Source organism: Diprion similis, chromosome 11 (assembly GCF_021155765.1).
Source record: "Diprion similis isolate iyDipSimi1 chromosome 11, iyDipSimi1.1, whole genome shotgun sequence".
Classification (NCBI taxonomy): Eukaryota; Metazoa; Arthropoda; class Insecta; order Hymenoptera; family Diprionidae; genus Diprion; species Diprion similis.
The window spans coordinates 6596595-6616105 of record NC_060115.1 but is presented as its reverse complement, the minus strand read 5'-3'; the positions used below and the strand labels follow the sequence as shown (position 1 = coordinate 6616105).

Below are 19511 nucleotides of genomic sequence, written 5' to 3'. Positions count from 1 at the left end.
CCTAGGCAAAAGCCGAGATCACTCGTGATGGAACTTCGGTTGAATTCGTCAGTCCAAAAGTAAGTTGGTAGTTTTCGTGAAAGATTCGTTTCCGTAATTCGATTGCAAAAAATTTCATTTCACACGATCGCGGAGCAATTCGAACAATGTTCTACAGCCGAAACTGAACAATATACTTCTATGATATAATTTTATGGAAAAATTAAGGATACTTTCTCTTTTCAACCTTGGTGCTAACGCTATTATTTACCTATGATATCGGAGTGACGGATAAGCCGCTTCTAACAAAAGGTGACATGACATAACGTTTGTAAAACTGCTCACACAATCCTCCTCGTGTTATCTACTAATAAGATTAATTGCGTTAAATAGAAGTGAGTGAAATGAGAATTATAACAGAATTGAAAAGACTTGAATTATTAAGAAATTTTCACTAGACAATAATGGGCTGCTTGGCCATCATGTCATCTGCGTACATCGTAGCAAGAAACAATTCATTATCTTCAATATTTTCAATATCTGTACGATGACAATTCGTCAAATAACTTCGATATCGGGCGGATGAGTGACTGATAAAAAATTCGTATCGTAACCAACGGATCTCATGCGCAGGTCGCGATCGAGGCGCCACCGCGTCCATTTGAATACCCCATTTGAATGAGGTAAAGGGTTCAATTCTTTCGGAATCAGGATCAGTGAGCACGCTGGGCACAATGATCAACTCATGATCTCAACTAAATCAGTCGAAAATAATAACAACGGTTATTAATATGACTTCTGATTGACTATTAGGGAAGGCAAGTATTGTCTGCATTTATGGTGATCGAGTTCTTGATCGACAAATTGACAGAATTCGAATCACCAGTTTTTTCCCACATCTCTAATCTTTAAATGAATGAAATATCTGCAGGTTGAAACTGGCTTAAGCCTTCCAAGCACATAATTTTTCGCTGATATAATTAATTCCCTCCTCTTATAATATAAGAAGGTCGTACTGCTCTATCGAAAAAATCCAGTAACTGAGACTTGATTAATACCCGTCCGATGGCGTTGACCGTAAAGCCAGAAATAGTAGGCCTGAAGTGAGCCGGTCAGTTAACTCGATGCAGGTAAAACGCCGCTGGTTCAGATCGCAGGTACGATTCGTGGAAGAGAGATGTGGCAGAGAAGATGAAAAGGAGAAGGTAGAGCGTTAGAAAAAGAGAAGGATATAAACGTCTATATAGTACACTAAGAAGACTATATCGAGAATTACAGGCGCGCAGTAGCAGCAGTGGAGGCCTAATAGTCGTGATGCGCAGACGCGGAGGTCGAGAAAGCCGATTTGTCTGCTAGCTCCGCTACTGGTTGACAGCTAGCGTAGAAGCGGAGAGGTGCTTTGCCGGCGTTGCTGTTTCAAATGGGAAATAAATAATTCTGTGTTTCCGTGGCGATAATAATGCGAGTGAAAATTGGCAATTTGGTGGGAGGGTCGTGTGCGAAACGGATTTATACGGTGGCTGTTAAAAACGAAGAGGACTTCTGATGCGAATCAAGAGATACGAGGAACCTCGTCAAGAGTACGTCGCCGTCGCCGTCGCCGTCGCCGTTTTGGAGTAGACATAATGACATTCGAACAAGTATCGAATCAAGACATTCCGATCCGGTTAACCATATCGAAAACCAGACTGGTCAAACAGCTGCCCCGCTGATCGCCGGATAATAATTAATAACGAAGTTGTTCACCTCGAAATAAATGTGTATGTGATGGGAGTGCCTGCGCGCGGTGCCCTCGCGGCGATGGTCGCCATAGCTGCATTCACCGTCTACCTGAACAGCCTCAGCTGCGGTTTCGTATTCGACGACATTTCGGCGATAAAGGACAACCGCGACCTGCGGCCCCATACACCCCTGAAAAATGTCTTCTACAACGATTTCTGGGGCACCCCGATGCACAAGGTACTGACTTAGAAATTGAGAAACGCTGAATCTAGAAACCGGTTCGTATCAAAAAACCAGTCAAATCGTACGAATCTAAGTAATGGCACGGGCGCCCCGAAGCCCCCCTTGGAATGGCCGCGATGTCTACGACCCTGCGTATTGATCCAGACTCCTTGCCATTTCGCTCTATGGTCTATGCGCTCGCCACACTCGCCACATGCGCCTCGTTAAATTTCTCCCTCTCTCTCTTTCTCTCTCTCTCTCTCTCCTTCTCACTTCCATCTTTATGCTCTCTAGATTCATCTTTTTTTTTTTCTTCTTCTTCGTTTCTTTTTCTTAAATTTAACATCGATCCTCCCGCACTTACGTTATGAACTACTCCGGCCAACGGTTTTTCTCTTCGTTTCTCTTCCTTTATCTCGTTAAATTCCCATCAATTTTCGCTACTTGAATTTCATGCATCACGATATGCATTCGTTATCCCGAAATACTTCCTTATTCCCCAATATGTCACGGTGAGGGGCTAATCCATCATCCCGTTGTATCAATCATCCGTCACTCATCGGACGCTTCCATTCTTCTCTTCGGTGACAAGTGATTGAAGAAGGAAGGAAGGAGAAAAAAACAAACAAAAAAGATAGAAAGAAAAGAAAAAAGAAACAACCGTCTGGAACTAATTTTCCCGGTTAACGTTTAACTAATTGTTTTACAGGAGCAGTCGCACAAGTCTTACAGACCGTTATGCGTCCTCACATTTAGATGGAATTATTTGATACATCAACTAGATCCGATGGGATATCACTTGCTCAACGTTTTACTACACGTTGGAGTATGCCTTCTATATTTCAGGTTTGTAATACGGAATCGAAGATGAGAAAATAGTCGAATACCAATCTGCACGATAACGTCAGAATCTTGGATTGCCAAGGATCCATTTCATCCATTGTCTAAATTCATTGATTGCAGAATGTGTTTGATGTTCTTACCCGATCCAGCGAGCTTTGTGTCAGCGCTTTTATTTGCCGTACATCCGATACATACGGAAGCTGTGAGTGTGAAGAAATTACTTTTTTTTCTTCTTTTATTTGGCCAAACGTGAGAGAAATTTATGAAGACATATTTGCTGATATTGAAAATGAATTGCTGGTTGATTTTTCTCAGGTTACCGGAGTCGTTGGCAGAGCGGAAACCCTGTCGTCGCTATTTTATTTAGCCGCTTTTATAACTTATACAAAAAGTTGCAAAAGCAAGAGATCGACTGGTGAGTACCGTGCGAATAGTAAAAAATATAACGAACGAAGACTTCCGTTTCCACGATCATACTTACGTATATCTAAATCACGATTCTGTGTGTGGAAAAAATTGTTCTAATCTTTAGGGTGGAGGTCGCTGATACTGTCAATGTTATTTGTGCTTACTGCAATGCTATGCAAGGAACAAGGCATTACAGCAACAGCAGTTTGTGTCCTATATGAGATTTTTGTTGTTCAAAAGGTGAGTCCAGCATGTTCCTTGTCCTCGTCGTGCTTTCGTGAACCGTCTTTCCCAAACCTGATGCAAATTTATACACCATCGTTGTCACGTGGTAACGAATTCTCCTCTCTTCCAAACGAATTCCTCGCCGAACAATTTGTTGCCGTATAATTTCGATTCTTTTTACAAAATTTTCTCTTCATTTGAGACACAAGTAACAATTAATAGAGAATCAACCAATGCATGCAAGATTGAGACATTTCTTCGAAACATAGAAGTAAGAAATTAATAATTAAAAAACTCGATTGAAAAATCGAAGACTTTAATACAAAATGCATGAATCACACATTTTAGTATGGATGTACGCACTCTGTAACCGCAAATCGCACGGGGTCTTTTTATTTTCCAGAACTCATCTAAACTTGTTAGTCGATCAAATATTAATTGATAAAATGTATTCTTGACGCGATCTTTTTGCTAATTTTCATGTTGTGTTATTCGTTAGACGTATCAACGCTGGCGATTGATCGGCCGCTTTGTCAGGTGAAACTAAAACCCTTGTATTTTTCTTAAAGGTCAGAGCGTTGGATATTATTCTAGCAATAAAGTCTGCGCTCGGGGGTAAGAAAATATCTCCATCATGGTCGGGAGAGGGTACAAAAAGATTGACTGCCCTGACTCTGGTTACTTTTTGTCTCCTGATTCTAAGACTGCAGATAATGGGCTCTAAACTGCCGGTTTTCACGAGGTAAAGTAACTCGGATCGACAAAAATATTCTGGCTAATAGTAAAGTTACCTTTTTCGTTCGCTAAATAAACCGATCAATTCATCTTCAGATTCGACAATCCAGCCTCAGTAGCGCCTTCACCTGCCAGACAATTCACCTACAATTATCTGGCTTCTGTAAACCTGCGTCTGCTGTTTCTACCCATTGACCTATGCTGTGATTGGACAATGGGAACAATACCTCTGATAGAAACTCTGACGGATCCGAGAAATTTGGCGACAATAGCCAGCCACGCAACTTTGGCAGGACTTCTAGCGACGGCCATTCTGACTCGCAGCAGACAAACATCCGTCGTACTGATAATGGTGAGAGAGATTTCCTGATACCTACTTCGTGTCATAAAATTATCCCGCATTTTCACCACGTGAATTTACAGAGTTTGGCGATGATGATCCTCCCGTTTTTGCCAGCATCGAACTTGTTCTTTCCCGTCGGATTCGTAATCGCTGAGAGAGTCTTGTACGCACCATCAATGGGCTTCTGTATGCTCATTGGTTACGGATGGAGTATAATATCGGACAAGAGGTGAGCGATCCGCGATCGATGGGCAGTATTTTTCCAGGAACTCGATTTCGTCTCGACTCATTGATCATTTCCGTTCTTCCTTTTTGCAGATACAAAAAGATTTCTCTGTTCCTACTCATCACGTTGCTCGTTGCACATTCGACCAAAACGTACATACGGAATTACGACTGGATAGACGAGTATTCGATATTCATGTCGGGACTGAAGGTGAACAACCGAAATGCCAAGTTGTTTAATAATGTTGGACATGCTCTGGAAAGCCAAGGTAGATTCAAGGAAGCGTTGAACTTTTTCAACATGGCCGTGAAGGTCCAAGGCGATGATATCGGCGCCCATATCAACGTTGGAAGAACCTACAATCACCTGAAAATGTTCAAGGAAGCCGAAGACGCGTACTTGAAGGTAATTGAATAAATAGTATGACTAATTCTCTTAGAAACGTAACGACATATCGCAGAATTGACTATAATCACTGTTCCTTATCCACTATCTTCAACAGGCAAAGTCTTTACTGCCAAAAGCGAAACCAGGTGAATCGTATCAAGCTCGCATAGCCCCGAATCACCTGAACGTGTTCGTAAATCTGGCAAATCTGATAGCCAAAAATGCAACGAGACTCGAAGAAGCAGATCTGCTTTACAGACAGGCGATCAGTATGCGCGCCGATTACACCCAGGCTTACATAAACCGAGGAGACGTTTTGATAAAGTTGAACCGTACCAAGGAAGCGCAGGAGGTTTACGAGAGAGCCCTATTTTACGACAGTAACAACCCCGACATTTACTACAACGTGAGTGTAGTGCTCCTGATTACATGTTAACGATCGGTTATGCGGCGGCACGCCTAAGTAAAGACGACGTGAAACTCGATAAAAATTTCACGTTCCGTTTCCAGCTCGGAGTTGTATTCTTGGAACAAGGAAAAGCCTCCCAAGCTCTGGCCTACTTAGATAAGGCACTGGAATTCGACCCGGAACACGAGCAAGCCTTGTTGAACTCAGCTATACTTCTACAAGAGTTAGGACGTGCCGAGTTGCGGAAAGTTGCACGGGAACGGCTGCTGAAACTATTGAGAAAGGTAGACAAGTTCGTAGACCAGGTCGCAGCTGCAGCAGCTGCGGCAGCAGTTTCCCCGTCAATTTAAAAACGTTTCGTTTCATTTTTTCCAGGACTCGAACAACGAGCGCGTGCATTTCAACCTGGGGATGCTGGCGATGGACGATCGAGACAGCGCCGACGCCGAACGATGGTTCCGCAACGCGGTTGCCCTGAAGGAAGACTTTCGCTCAGCTCTTTTCAACCTCGCGCTATTGCTGGCCGACGAACAGCGTCCCCTGGAAGCAGCACCGTTCCTTAATCAGCTGGTCAGATTTCACCCCGACCATGTAAAGGGGCTGATTCTCCTCGGTGACATCTACATAAATAACATCAAGGACCTGGACGCCGCTGAGAACGTGAGTATTACGATCAAAGATGGGCAAAAATTTCATCGCCTTTGGGATTAACATCTAGGTTATCCTCCCCAGTGTTACCGGCGGATCCTTCAACTTGATCCGGCGAATATCCAGGGCTTGCACAACCTTTGCGTGGTCATGGTCGAACGTGGAAAACTCGGTCTTGCTGCCCAGTGTCTGGAACGCGCTGCGGCTCTGGCTCCTCAGCAGGACTACGTTCATCGACATTTGGCGATAGTCAGAGCCCGGATAAATCGGACCCCGCCGGAGCAGAGAGATACGGAAATATTCGACGACTCGTTTTGGAACAGCAACAAACGGGAAGGCAGCTACAACAGCGACCCGATGGCTGGTGAATTCCTCGCTAATCCTGAGACGGTGTTCCTGAACCACGCATCCGCGGTTCACAGCCACATAAACAGCGAGCCGAGCATCGGAGACACCCTGAACAACCACATGATGCACCTTAAAGGACCGCCTAAGTCCCCCAGGATGGCCAAGAGCGTCGCTCAGGATACGAAAGTCAACGGTCAAGACGACACACAGCCGGCTTCGGAGGTGACCAACGTCGTCGAGTCCGGGACGGACGGGATCTTCGACGAACTCCTCGGCGCGGATGTCAGGGAAATTGAAATAAGTAAAAAACTAGGCTCGAAATTGATGACCGGAGATGGAAGCACCGGCGAGCCAGTCGTCAAGGCGGACCAATATAATCAAAGCACGACACTTCCGGTTAAAAAACATGCCGGCAAAATTCAACAGACAAAGGACAGCTCGGTCGCATAGTAATCAAGGAGGAGGAAGAGGATAACGATCCGGCGAATATTTGTAAAACTATTATTGTACCGAGGGTAATGATATACGAGAGCGGTGGGTTTAGTGCTGAAGCATATAGTGCTAAGAGTGTGAATATAAATTAAAAGATAAAAACAAATGGAGGAAAATTACAAAAAAACAGAGTATTGTTTTATATGCTGTATAAATAGGACATTTTATAAAATATATTTAAAAGTATGCCTTTTATTATTGACACACCTATTTTTAACGTTATTCTATCCTTGATGAAAACCCTTATTCACACTTCACTGATATCCAAACAATTCGTACCTTATTCAAGCCTTATTCATCTCTCACCTACTCGCGAAATTCTAATCAATTATTTTGCTTCTATAGCCATCATAATGTGCATATATATATATTTTTTCTTTTCATTGACTTTTAAGAACACAAAGAGAAGAACCATCTCCTTATCATTCTCCATGTAGTTTTCTTCAACGTCCGAGACCTCTACCGATAAGATTAAGCACGGATCACATTACTCGTCCAGTTTAACCAGGTCGCAGGTTTACCTTGAAGCTAAACGAATATCTTCGACTTAATTGCTACACAAGACACCCGAGTACTTGCTTCGAAAGCAAATGAGCCTGAAACACATAAATGTGCTATGCATCCCTCGACGAAACAACGATCAATAAAGACATGGCACAGAGGCCGAGGAACAGCGACCAGCTACGTCCAGCTTGAAAATGTCGAAAACAACAAGATCGAGACTTCTCGATTTTGTAAAATCATTCCCCTTATCGACAGCCGCGTGACACGGTGTTGATAACGTTATAACTGTTCCTCGAGACTCGTTGTCAGTCTATTCCGGCAAGAAACACTCCGCCGATCTTCATTCGTAAAATTATGCACCGCGTCATTGTCGCAGCAGTAATTTCCATTAATCGGCGGATAAACTGATGCTGGAAACCCGTATATATCAAATGGGATGTACACACTAAGGTCGACAAGTAGGAAATACCGCCGGTGGTCCGTGTCATCTCGATCCTTCCGCCCGTATGCCGGGCTCACTGACAATGAGAAATAAAGATGTCTTCTCTGGAAGGGGCAAATAATGCAGGACAAACCTGCAGGGTGCAGTTAAGCCCGATTGATGCACGAGTAATCCAGTGGATATCGGACACGCATTCTCTACAGCGTTTCTGTTCAATTCCATTGATCGAATGATCTCCCGAAAACCCTAAGGAGAGGTTAAAAAATAATTACCAGCTCACCGAAATCCAGGGGGATTCGTTTATCAACCATTTTACAAATATACATGGTCCAGAATTGAACGGCTTCAGTTTGAAATATGGGAACAATCAAATGAGGAGAAACGATGGTAAGAAATGAAGGGAAATGCAGCTCGCTCGAGTTCCCCTGCAAAATTATACAGGGGGAAGCTAATCCTTCCCAGTAGCGTAGTAGCTAGGGGGTTCTAAAAACCATCTATTTATGTCTGAAATTACGTCAGGCAAATTGAGAAAATTTTCCATTTTTCATTCATTAGAATGTAATGAATTTAGAAACTAACGGCATCACTCTAACGAGTGTCAAAAATGTTGAAGAAAAAGACTCTGAATCGAAATATAGTCTCAAAGTTATGTCCGCGCAGAAATATTGGCGGAATAGAATACAATCGAAACGACTGTAATTGACCAATCAAATATCCGTAAGTGAAAACATCGGGAAGCAGAGTGTCAAGTTCTGGCAACATCTGGAAGAAAGTTTGCCATTCCCACGGGGCCTTCGCAGTTCCACTCACGTCAGTGAACCTGTGCAATTTGGTCGCCACATGTTTCCCTCTCTTTCCCACACTCACCGTCACTTTTTCCCCTTCCGTAGAATGAATGTTTAGAAAATAGGTGCCATAAATCTGAGAGATTAATCAGGGTCTGGAGCCGGTAATAAGTCAAGCGGTTCGCTTGTAGACCAATTCGCTCGACATTTACCAACCGAAAAGCAACCTGAGTTTGTAAGAGCAAAGTGACGCTTCGATAGGACAGTTCTCTTACCAATTTATTTATTAATTCGTTATAAGCCTGTATCATTAGACGAACAAACGATGTCTTGGTTAGAGCTTGTTTCAGTAATACAGTAATCGTTTCGAACGCTCCTATAGCAGAGCGATGGAAGTAGCACGTTTTTTTCCACGCGGCCGTAAGCTTGCGTGAAAATATGCTGATCGCAAATTGTTCAAACAGCAGTCGGAGCACATCCTGTGCAAGCGAAATTCGATGCTGATCGTAAATCACCTTCATAATGTCTCAACGACCCGAGTGATTCGCCAGAGCGAGTAATCTGCAGGCATGAGAAGAAGTAAGCGAAATTTGAAAGATTGAGGAGAATTGAGACTAGACAGCGAACACAGTCGTTGGCTAATCGCTCAATTCTCCCGTGATAAAATTGGCGGGGTCGGACTCGTGTGACTCGCAAAAACTCGCTCAATCACCATTGGATTAATCCACTTTCTTGTCGACATCTGCAGAGCTCCTTTCCTCCTCTCAGACCCATCAGGATCAAGGATCGTGTCGTGCGTGCGTGACAACGACGCAGTTGAGCGACACGTGCATTAAACAACTCGTTTGTCAATGTAGCCAAATCGATTGAGCGGTAATGAATCGCCTCGATGATGGAAATGCGTGCATCACAAATTTCTACAGCAAGTGCGCAGCGAGACTAAAGGCTCATCTTCGTGCTACCAGCAATTATTTTCAGGTGAAAATTTACGTCGTGCAAATTTGAGCTGCAAAACAGGAGCGTTCAAATCGAGAGACAAAAAAGAGACGAATAGCTTCGGCCCTTTTCGATACGTTGAGTTCTCGCTGGAAGTGGATGACGCATTATAGGCATCGCGAGAAGAACTGCAACGGAAGACCCAAAGAGAAATTGGAAGCTCTGATATTTCTCCTCATCCATCATCAACACCTCCTCGAAAAAACGGGCGTACATATCTCGGGATGTTTAGTATGTCCGACGAATATCGCCTTCGTCACGCATAAGTGGAGGGTGAAAAAAAGTGAGAAATAAAGTGTGTAAAGCGGAGCACCAGACTTGACTAAAAATATCTGGAAATCTTCCCCCGGGTCTAGCCGAAGGTCTATGTTTAGAACTCATTAAGTGCAGAGTGTTTTATACGTTCTTAAAATCTCTCTTTCTTTATTTCCATTCTTTTTAAGAAAAATTCTCGACCTCTGATCCCCGAATAAAGTCCAAGGCTTGCTCTCCTCCTCGCTCCCCCTTTATGTCGCAATCTCATTTTATATTTTTACGCTTCTCTCCCAGACCAATCAGAGCACATCGGAGGACGTTCATTCGTGCCCCGGAAGATGATGCGGTCAGATAAAAGACCAAATCGACATATTTGGTCGCGGGATAGAAGCGAGATGCAGTTGTTACAAGGTAGTCAGTCGCTTGTTGTCGGACAACAACAACAATTCCACGAAACAGAGGTTTATGGGATATCGGTGGGTATGGGAGGCGACAGGGACGATATGCCCACCAACGGAACGCGTAAACTTTCTAATGCACGCGTACAGAATCACTTGGACGTGCAATATACTCGATGTACGCTCGCAAATCTTTGAACAAATTGACGTGTCCTCAAGCAACGGGTGCACTGAACACGTCAAAACACCTCGACGTTACTTGCCGGGCCATTCTCCTTATAAAGGACCTTGTTGCGGCTAAACCTACATCACAAGTTCCTTGCTCATCCTACAGTAACAATCCGACACCCTTTCTCCGTGAATCCTTTACGCCCTGAATCAGTATATATATATATTATACCTGCATAGGTCTATTGCACATTCGGCAAGATCCTTCATTTCGTCTTGTCATTAAAATCTCCACGCAATTTATACCAGCGTCAACTGGTTTTCTGCACGCAACCGTGAGTATAATGTTACGTTCTGCGTTCCCTGCTGTCCACTATTACACACACGTCGGTATAAATGCCTATATTTAATCATCTCGTGACAGCTGAGGCGTACATTTTTATTTCCCCATTCCCTGTCCTCGGACATATCATTTTTTCTCTTCGTCTTCCGAGACCGTCATAAGCTAGCTGGGTAAACTATCAAAGTCTGCTAGACGTTTCCTTCTCTATTTACACGCATGGATTTGATTAACAAAAATCGGTATCAGCAACATTTGCCGGGAAATAATTTCGGCCGTTCGATCGGTAAGGGGGGAAAAAAGTCTCTTACACGCGTTCGAACGTGCCAACTGACTTTTGCGGTTACATTGTGTTTCATTCATATAAATGGTCATGAAATCAGGGTACCACAGAAGACTTAATCATCTCAAGAATTCTCGGTAAAGTTGATGAATCGTTGTCTCTGCAAAGCTTATTTCATCAATAAACCAACACAGGGCGGCGACAGACCAGGAAAACCGGAAATAGTCAAGGTATTTCATTTATTGTAAAGAGTCAAGAAAAAGTCAAATAATTATGATAAACGAGTGAGAAAAACTTCCTCTCTTTTATAAATTGTTTTCAAACTTCAACTGTGCATCGAAAATTCTATTAAATTTTTAATAATATGTGTGAAACGAAGCAATACTATGCGTTTCGGAAACAAATTTTCTGTATTAAAGGTGTCTAATTTCTTTGGAAGCTTTCGTAATCGTAAAAGTCATCCAACATTGCCTAAATTTATTGAAAATCGAGGAGATATCCACTCATAAACCGAATGAAAAGCGACTGCAAAGATGTCAATTGATTTCCAACGATTTTAAAGTGATTGCTTTCCAAATTTCGCGATTTGCACAAGTGAATAACTCCTCGCTGAAAATAAATGAGGAAGCTTTTAAAATTATTTTTACGGGTAAAGTCGGAGAATTTTATTTGAGAAAGATCGCGGCCACCCCGGTGAACAGCTCCGCCTTACCCGTATGAAAAAATTGTGGAAAAACTTGTATGCTTTTCCCGAATTCGAGAGTCCGGGTCGGTCAACCGATACATGAGACCGCGAAACGAAGTCGCGACCTCGTGGGTCCGATCGCTATAATTTCGCCGTGTCTCCCACTCTTCGGTTCGTCGTCCGGCACGTTGGCGTTGGCAGCGAACTCCCTGGGTCCACCAGCCCGAGAGCCAGGGTCCAACCACCTTCTCCGTCTGTCGGACTGTCTGGGTGTCGTACGGTCGGGCTGTCGGGGGGTCGGGTGGCGGTGCGCGCTCTTTCTGGGATCCCAGGACTAGGGAGCGAGAGCAGCGGCGTCGCTCGTAGTCGGTGCACAACCTGCAACCCGGCGCCTTCGAACATCGGTTGGCACCGTTTAAGCGTCGCGAGGCTAGACGAGGCCTGATAGCGCGGAATCACGACGCCGACGAGAACGACGAAAACGACGACAACAACGACGACGACGACCCCAAGACGACGAAGACGAAGAGAAGAACGACAAGAGCGAGAAGGCGGAAGAAGAGGCTCCCCTCCACGATTTTTCACTGCGTTAGAAAAAATTTTCATATTCTTGAATCGCTTCGACCACCACCACCATCGCCACCACCACCATCACCGTCGTTGTCGAATTTATACCTACGACGACGACGACGACGACGACGACGACGACGAAGAGGAAGAGGAAGACGAAGACGACGATGACTATGACGTGATGTACATTATAGTCGTCCGAACAAGTGCAACCAGGAAGATTGATCCTCGTTTATTATGAGCCGCGCGCAAATTGGTATATAAAAAATCGGCACAAATTTTTTCAAAACGAAAATACTTTCAACCACAATCTGCCTTCCGCTTCGAATTCCGCGGCAAAGTGTTTATACAACCGCGAACGAATCGACGGTTCCGTGCGGTAATGAATGAACGAATAAAGAAGTAAATGATCAAAGATAAGCTCGATGAATTTTCATGACAAACATTACGCTGTAGTGTTAGTATAATCAAACAGGGTTACGCTATGCGGTATATAAAACGTCGGTGAGACTTTTCAGTGACGAAATATCACCATCGTTTAAATTAATTACATGGACATTTGCAACAATTCACGGATAATAGACAATATTAACATTAGTAGGTATACAGGTAACGAGTATATACATACAGGTATATTGATGTGTACGAGTACACGCGTCTGACGATAAACATTAAACATACTATTATATATGCAGTATACACGTATGAACATAGCTATACCACAACAACTGTAAGTGTAAAAAAGTATTCCACGATCTGTGACTAAAAATTGGCACAAATGCCAATTGCATCAAGTGCTCAACTGTGATATTTCAAGTGATATAAATAATAGTGAATGTTTTTTACCTCGCAGGCCTCGTCTCTTTAACGATACTAAGTGAGTATCCGAAACCTGTTTGTTTTTTTGTTTTCGATTTTTTTTTTTTAAGGAGGTGGACCATAGTTGTACAATTCACGTGACAACAATATGTTTTACGCGTCTTTCTATAGCTTTTATCAGAATATCAGAGTACAAAAAAGTGCACATTTACGTCCTAGTGATAAAAAATAATCTCTTTTTTAACTCCGCTGAGAAAAAAATGTGAAGAAAAAAACAAAAACTTGCGAACCATACTTTTGTTACGTAAATTATCGTGGGCAGTGTAGGTGCAAAGTTTTTATCGCCACGCGTACTTACTTGCAATATTCGCCTTCGACTCGCGCACGCGCTCGTATACGACTTTTATTGCAAACTTACGCTCGGTGTGAAAAGACTTACTTTGCCTCCTGATGAACAATGTACTATTATTATTATTATTATACTACATATCTCGTAGAAGACAAAGATTGATCGCGTGGTCTACGGTATAAAACAAAGGAATTTTCGACTCTCCAATTCTCTATCTCTCTTTCTGGGTTCGCTGGGTTCCTTTTTTTTTTTCTTTCTTTCTTTCTTTCTTTCCAAGAATCAAATTCCTACGGGAGATGAACTCATTCTGAGATAAAAGAAAAATAAATGATGGCAAAAAAGAAAAAGAAAATAAAAATGAAGTTAAAAAGAACCAGAAAGGGTTATAAAGAGGACGAAGGAGATCGAAAGAGAAGAAAACGTATAGCGGATGAACTCCGCTAGCTTAAGGGGCAACGGCTTTACCCCGTGGAAATTGATATTCGCAATAAAGAATAAAGAAATAGAGGGACGTTTAAAGCCACCGGCGTCGTCGATAACTTCGCGATTACTTTGAGGTAATAGTAAACTGACGTGATTATTCGACGCGTCCGCTTGTCACGATAAGAATTACGCTAATTGCGGTTTTTTTTTCATTCCTTGTTTTCTCACAATTTCTGCAATTGTACACGTAACAAACACAACGTACCGACCGCAAACTACAGCTGACATCATGACGTGCGAGTCTCACTTACGGAATAATCCGTAGAAATTAGAGCTGCGCCGCATTGTTTAATCGGTATATATCTGTCGAATGGCTATAAGACAGAACTGCATATTGCAGTCCGTGCAGCAGGTATAAATTCCACGGCAGCATCTTCCGACTGGAAATCTACCCGCATCGAATTACCGTCGCCTTATCGATTCGAGCTAACGTGACCTGCCCCGATCGGTTATCAATGAAGGCTTTTCGTCGTCGAGCATAGAATCACCTTTTTAAGAGAGTAAAAAATGAAATCCGTTTATTCGTAGATTCACGTGCGCAGAATTTTCGTAAAATCAATCAATGAATCCTCCAGATAAATCGCTCGCAATCAAACGAGGAAGGCGATATCGACTCTTCCGATTCCTAAGCAAAGGCTTCGCTGGGATGCTGTTTTAAGTGAAGGAAAGAAGCAACGGCCAATTCGTAAGACGATTAGAAACATATTCGATAGAGCAGGCGGTGTTTGAGTAGCGTACGAAGTTGAAATCGAAGCTGCATGGTCAGACAGCCGAAGGAGATGAGATGACTTGAGAATTCTCACAATCGCGGCACGTGAATTCCGAGAGGCGCCGAACAAAGGTCGTTCCCGGTTAGTAGCGAGCAAACAAGGCATCAGGCCCCGTTATAATATATTATGATGAGACTTTCTCATTCCAACGTAAAAAAGATGGATCTAAAAATAGGGGCGCCACGCGCTCCAGGGAATTCATATATAATCAACAACCTTCCGATAAGCGAATAATATACGTGATTCAAAGCTTTCCACTACGATATTATCGTTATATCGCCGTCGCGTTATGCTCGTTTAATTATTATACTGATTTATATGAGTACAAAAAGACGCATCGAGACCCTGAAGATTATACGGTTGACGAGACGCTGCTGCACTTCAAACGGTCGCTTGATATGCAGACACTGTAAATGGCAAAATGAAATAGATTCGCAAGAGTCGTTTGTTCAGGTGATTCGATGATCGTTTTCCAGTTGAATGGTTTAATTAATCCGCCAATCGGAGTATCACGATTCGATTGCAAGTGAAGTAGATCTTTCCTATATCTCCAAGCTTGACTGCTGAGTAATTGTTGTTAGAAGTGCGTTGCTATCGCGGTGCGTATACGTAAAATTTGTTTTAAACGTATGAGTTGTTTGAAGATCCTTTGCTCGTGTGACGAACTAGAGAGAGAGAGAATGAAAAAAGCGGGAAAAGTTTAAACGCGAGCTAACAATCACAAAGAGAGAGAGAAAGAGAGAGAGGAGAGGAGAGGAAGAGTGCAGACAGCGTCAGACGCACAGAGAGAGACACATAAACGTGAACGCAGACAGACGTGTACACGCAATAGGATATAATTTGAACTCGTTATGTAACGGGGTTACCCAAAGACACACAGCCGCACTATTGACTCTCGTTAAGCTATTACTGAATAGAAAAATGTGAAATGGAAACAATTTCATCATCATACACCCGCCTCGATCGTAACCACCCGCAATCGAGCTGCATCCGGAGGACAGAAATCTCTACGTTGAAAGTTGAAACTGAAACGAATCGGTGCAAAGCGAGAAGATCGAGTATCTTGTGCAGAGTCTGTAGTGTAAGGATTAACCGTGTGCTTTGTGCTTTCTGATTTCAGATGTCCACAAGTTGGTTGAACGTTGTCCTGGCTTTAGTGCTGGCTGTGGCATTGGCTTTACCGCATTTCTCTAGCGCTCAGTCGGACATCTTTCAATTTCGTGCGGAAAAACGAAATACACTTGGGGCAAAGAAGTACTGCGGTAGAAATCTGGCCGACGCTCTTCAAGTCATATGCGACGGAGTTTACTTTCAGATGTTTAAGAAAGGTGGGCAAGGTTAGTGTCGCAAATTTGGGTAAGACTTGTAATCTAGTAAGATTGTAATCAGATCTATGTAAGATCTGTAACGAGCAAGTGTGTAACGAAATCACGATTTCACTCGGAATCTGCAGCTTTCCTCCCTACGAGGTTGAAGCTACAAGTCTGAAAATAAAGCGATTTAGTAACATCTCTTCAATTCAAAGAATGACTCGGAAAAAACTGAGCCGCATTTTTCTAATTCGAAAAATTTTAAAAGCTCCGGCTGCTAGCTTCAACCTCATTACCATTACCCTGTAACGTCATTTCGATCATCAGATCGACGAGACATGGATTATTCCCCTGTGAATCCGACGTTCTCCTTAAGCTTTCAAAAGCTTTCAAGCTCGAGTTGGTAATATCATCCTGAGATAAGCGGCGAGAACACGCGCTGCAGCATCTTTCAGCCTCGATTCCCCTCGTGCATCAGTTAGTTCGAAGCTTCGTGGTAAACACAAGTTTAATCTATAATCGTCACGGCCGACGTGACGGCTGTCATGAATTATCGCGTTCGTGCTGACAGCGAGGGGCAACTTTGTATGTATACGCGAGGCACACAGTTCCTAGTCTTCATTTTACCCTTTCCCCCCCATTGGCGCTTTTTGCCCTCATTTTTAGTGCTGCAACAGCGGTTCAGTTCGAGGTTCAACGAGTGCAGGGCCGTAAACGGCGTGTAGTAGAGCCTGTTTTCTCGGTTGTGCGACCAATGACATTGAGTACCGTTAAAGCGTCTATAAATATGCACTCGACATGCGAGCGCGGGTGCGCGTGTACGTGGCATAACTGCTCCCACAAGCATCCCGATAGCAATAAGTAACAGCAACCAACGAGTCAGAGCAGCAACACGTGGTTATTCCGAAGCCTCTCCGCGATCGCCATTATTTGACCTATTTATTCAAGTCCAACAATAAGTATTATCACTCAAATCACAAGCAATAGCTCCGCAATTAAACTACCAACCAAAACAAATTCGCGTATATATTATATATATATATTATATATATATATATATATATATATATATATATATAGTTGTGGCAGGAACTAGGCCACACAATCCGTTATTATCAAAGCTTCGCGGTCTGTATACGAGTATTCAGCTTATGCTACTTAAGTACCGTCTGGAAGACCGACTGAACTGCACGACATTGCGGTCGGGAATCATCATCATTCTGGTCAACCGATCGTCGAGCATTCTCAGCTTTCGTTTCGATCCACTCTCCCGATTTTGCTCTTTGTCAGTCCACCACGTTCGCGAACCGCAAGTGTTCGAAAGACGTTTTTGCCTAATGATCGCAAGCTACGAATATAGTAGTTGAATTCAGTAATAACCTGACGTAGCTTCCACCCTCCGAACTCGATTTGCGAGAGGCATCTAACGACGAATGATCATTTCGCGTCACCTCTATATACGCCGAATCTAAGATAACGGCAGGATTTTCGTCGATGCATGACTTTGCATGACCAGAAAGATTGAAAGAATTCATCAAGCCTCGATCCTCCAAGTACTTAACGACGTTTGTTTCTCTGTTCCTTTTAGAAATGGAGATGGACGACTACAACTACGGGTACGACGACACCTACCCGTTCAGAACGAGGGCCAGTGCTAATGCCATGATGGGACGTTTTGCCGGTGGACGATTCAAACGACAACCTCGCGGTGTCCACGACGAGTGCTGCGCAAAGCCGTGTACCGTCGGCGAGCTGTCGAGCTACTGCGGCCGTTAGAAGTTTAACAACATGCCGAAGTATACTTTCCAGTCAGAGACAGACAGAGACAGACAGAGACACACACACACACACGCATACCCACACTCTACACAATCGCATACATATTATACATTATATTGCTACACACATGCACGCACATACCACACACAGCGAAACGCGGCCACCCCTGTTGAGATAATTGTATTAAGGAAATAACAATAATATTATTACTAATTATGATAGTGATAATGATGATAATAAAGTCTCTATCGCTTTTACATACTCACTGTACTTGGAACGCGATGTGTATACTTTATAACCACGCCTCTTGTTATATACCCTCATCGCGACTCGTCGATGAAATTGAAATCGAAGTTATCGATTAAAAAAAAAAAAATACATATATATATATATGTGTATGTATTAAAGAGGCTACAAGGTATCTTCACTCGATCTCTATACGCTATAGATAATAATATGATTATTTTATTTCATTTTTCTCCGATCAATTCACTTTTCTTTTTTTTACTTAAGGATTTTTAATTAGAATATTAGAAAAGGAAAAAATAAGGAAAAGAAAAAAAGGAAACAAAATTACAACACTTTTTTAAGGTTTTTATATAATGCTTGAGAGTCGATTATTGTACGAGTTTTGTTTTTCTCCTCTGCTTCTAAATATACACGAAGAGTGTGTTGTTATACGAAAACATATAGTCTCTCCTTTAATTTCCTCACATTTTTAACAATATTACTAAACGTATAGTTACAGTGAAAGTTGCGCGATGTACACGCATGTCGTACGTTCCACATGTAAAGGAAGAATTATGAAATTATTAACTCATGTCTAGGCCAGTATCTGACGAAAATAACGAACATTCGTACTTTCACTTTGCGATCCATTTAAAGCAGTGTTTATAGTACTGCAGTTTTTTTATGCATAAAAACTAACGTAAAATTACGAACATTTTCATCAGACGAAAATAAAGAAAGTCGTAGAATTTTGACGTAATCAAAACGCGTCGTTTCCTCAAGTTTTTCGTTCGTTCTACGACAGCTGAATCCACGTATCTCTACTCTGACAATAAATCGACTCATTGTCTTGCGCCCTGACGTAATCATCGCTGCAGAGCTTTACTCTCGGGCAAGTGAGACGCGGTCTGCAGCATTCGTATCAGCCTACTGGTAAGTATAATAAAGCTTAATCCTACGAATATAATTGAGCGTAATGCGAATGATGATTATTTTAATAAATCAAATCCGGGTACGTACGAGAGCGATGATGTAACAGTTCCGCGTTATCCTTGCCTCGGATATTCACTTGTCGCATTACCTCGGTTCAAAGCTAAGTTCAGATCTGAAATTGGCCAGAATCGATCTAGTTTCAACGACAACTTCACCGATATTACACGGGAATTATAGATTATTAACCAATCGACCGTTTCAATTAAAAACTAATGATCGTACATCAAATAACAAATCATCCTTCGAGTAAGTCGGGTATTCGAAATAGCGTTAGTCACGTGTAAGGACCTCGGTAATTCCACCAAATCTACAAACTCGAAAATCTGTGTACGCCGCAGAGAGTATGGAAGCGATCAAGTCAAAATCC

At 42.7% G+C, this 19511-nt stretch overlaps 2 protein-coding genes and 1 long non-coding RNA gene across 6 annotated transcripts; 2 read left to right on the top strand and 1 right to left on the bottom strand.

The window, feature by feature from the left end:
- Window positions 1-1277: 1277 nt before the first annotated feature.
- Window positions 1278-7083, top strand: LOC124412231 (protein O-mannosyl-transferase Tmtc3-like). 2 transcript variants are annotated; one of them, XM_046891947.1, is made up of 13 exons: window positions 1278-1938; window positions 2633-2769; window positions 2887-2968; window positions 3082-3181; window positions 3299-3414; window positions 3969-4141; window positions 4231-4486; window positions 4558-4706; window positions 4796-5108; window positions 5206-5496; window positions 5601-5783; window positions 5875-6159; window positions 6232-7083. In XM_046891947.1, the coding sequence occupies exons 1-13, from the start codon at window positions 1747-1749 to the stop codon at window positions 6943-6945; spliced, it is 2991 nt and encodes a 996-aa protein (XP_046747903.1). In that variant the 5' UTR covers window positions 1278-1746; the 3' UTR covers window positions 6946-7083. The 2 variants fall into 2 exon arrangements, with proteins under 2 accessions (XP_046747903.1, XP_046747904.1); XM_046891948.1 differs by lacking the exon at window positions 1278-1938 and adding an exon at window positions 2376-2514.
- A 3671-nt stretch (window positions 7084-10754) lies between these two features.
- LOC124412278 (LIRP-like) lies at window positions 10755-18316 on the top strand. Of its 3 annotated transcripts, none has more exons than XM_046892023.1 (4): window positions 10755-10870; window positions 15955-16171; window positions 17733-17962; window positions 17997-18316. In XM_046892023.1, the coding sequence occupies exons 2-3, from the start codon at window positions 15955-15957 to the stop codon at window positions 17918-17920; spliced, it is 405 nt and encodes a 134-aa protein (XP_046747979.1). In that variant the 5' UTR covers window positions 10755-10870; the 3' UTR covers window positions 17921-17962; window positions 17997-18316. The 3 variants fall into 3 exon arrangements, with proteins under 3 accessions (XP_046747979.1, XP_046747981.1, XP_046747978.1); XM_046892025.1 differs by lacking the exon at window positions 10755-10870 and adding an exon at window positions 12688-13290 and having other exon boundaries at window positions 15955-16162; XM_046892022.1 differs by lacking the exon at window positions 10755-10870 and adding an exon at window positions 13070-13290.
- LOC124412279 lies at window positions 10948-17855 on the bottom strand. The gene is made up of 3 exons (XR_006929782.1): window positions 17707-17855; window positions 16267-16273; window positions 10948-10959 (listed from the first exon to the last, which is right to left on the bottom strand). It is a non-coding gene; the product is annotated as an uncharacterized LOC124412279 (long non-coding RNA).
- Window positions 18317-19511: the final 1195 nt, after the last annotated feature.

Coding starts and splice junctions, on each gene's coding strand:
- LOC124412231 (XM_046891947.1), top strand. CDS start 1,747: ATGGGAGTGCCTGCGCGCGGTGCCCTCGCGGCGATGGTCGCCATAGCT. Junction 5,497..5,600: donor ACCCCGACATTTACTACAAC/GTGAGTGTAGTG, acceptor TTCCGTTTCCAG/CTCGGAGTTGTATTCTTGGA. Junction 5,784..5,874: donor TGCTGAAACTATTGAGAAAG/GTAGACAAGTTC, acceptor CATTTTTTCCAG/GACTCGAACAACGAGCGCGT.
- LOC124412278 (XM_046892023.1), top strand. CDS start 15,955: ATGTCCACAAGTTGGTTGAACGTTGTCCTGGCTTTAGTGCTGGCTGTG. Junction 16,172..17,732: donor GTTTAAGAAAGGTGGGCAAG/GTTAGTGTCGCA, acceptor TGTTCCTTTTAG/AAATGGAGATGGACGACTAC.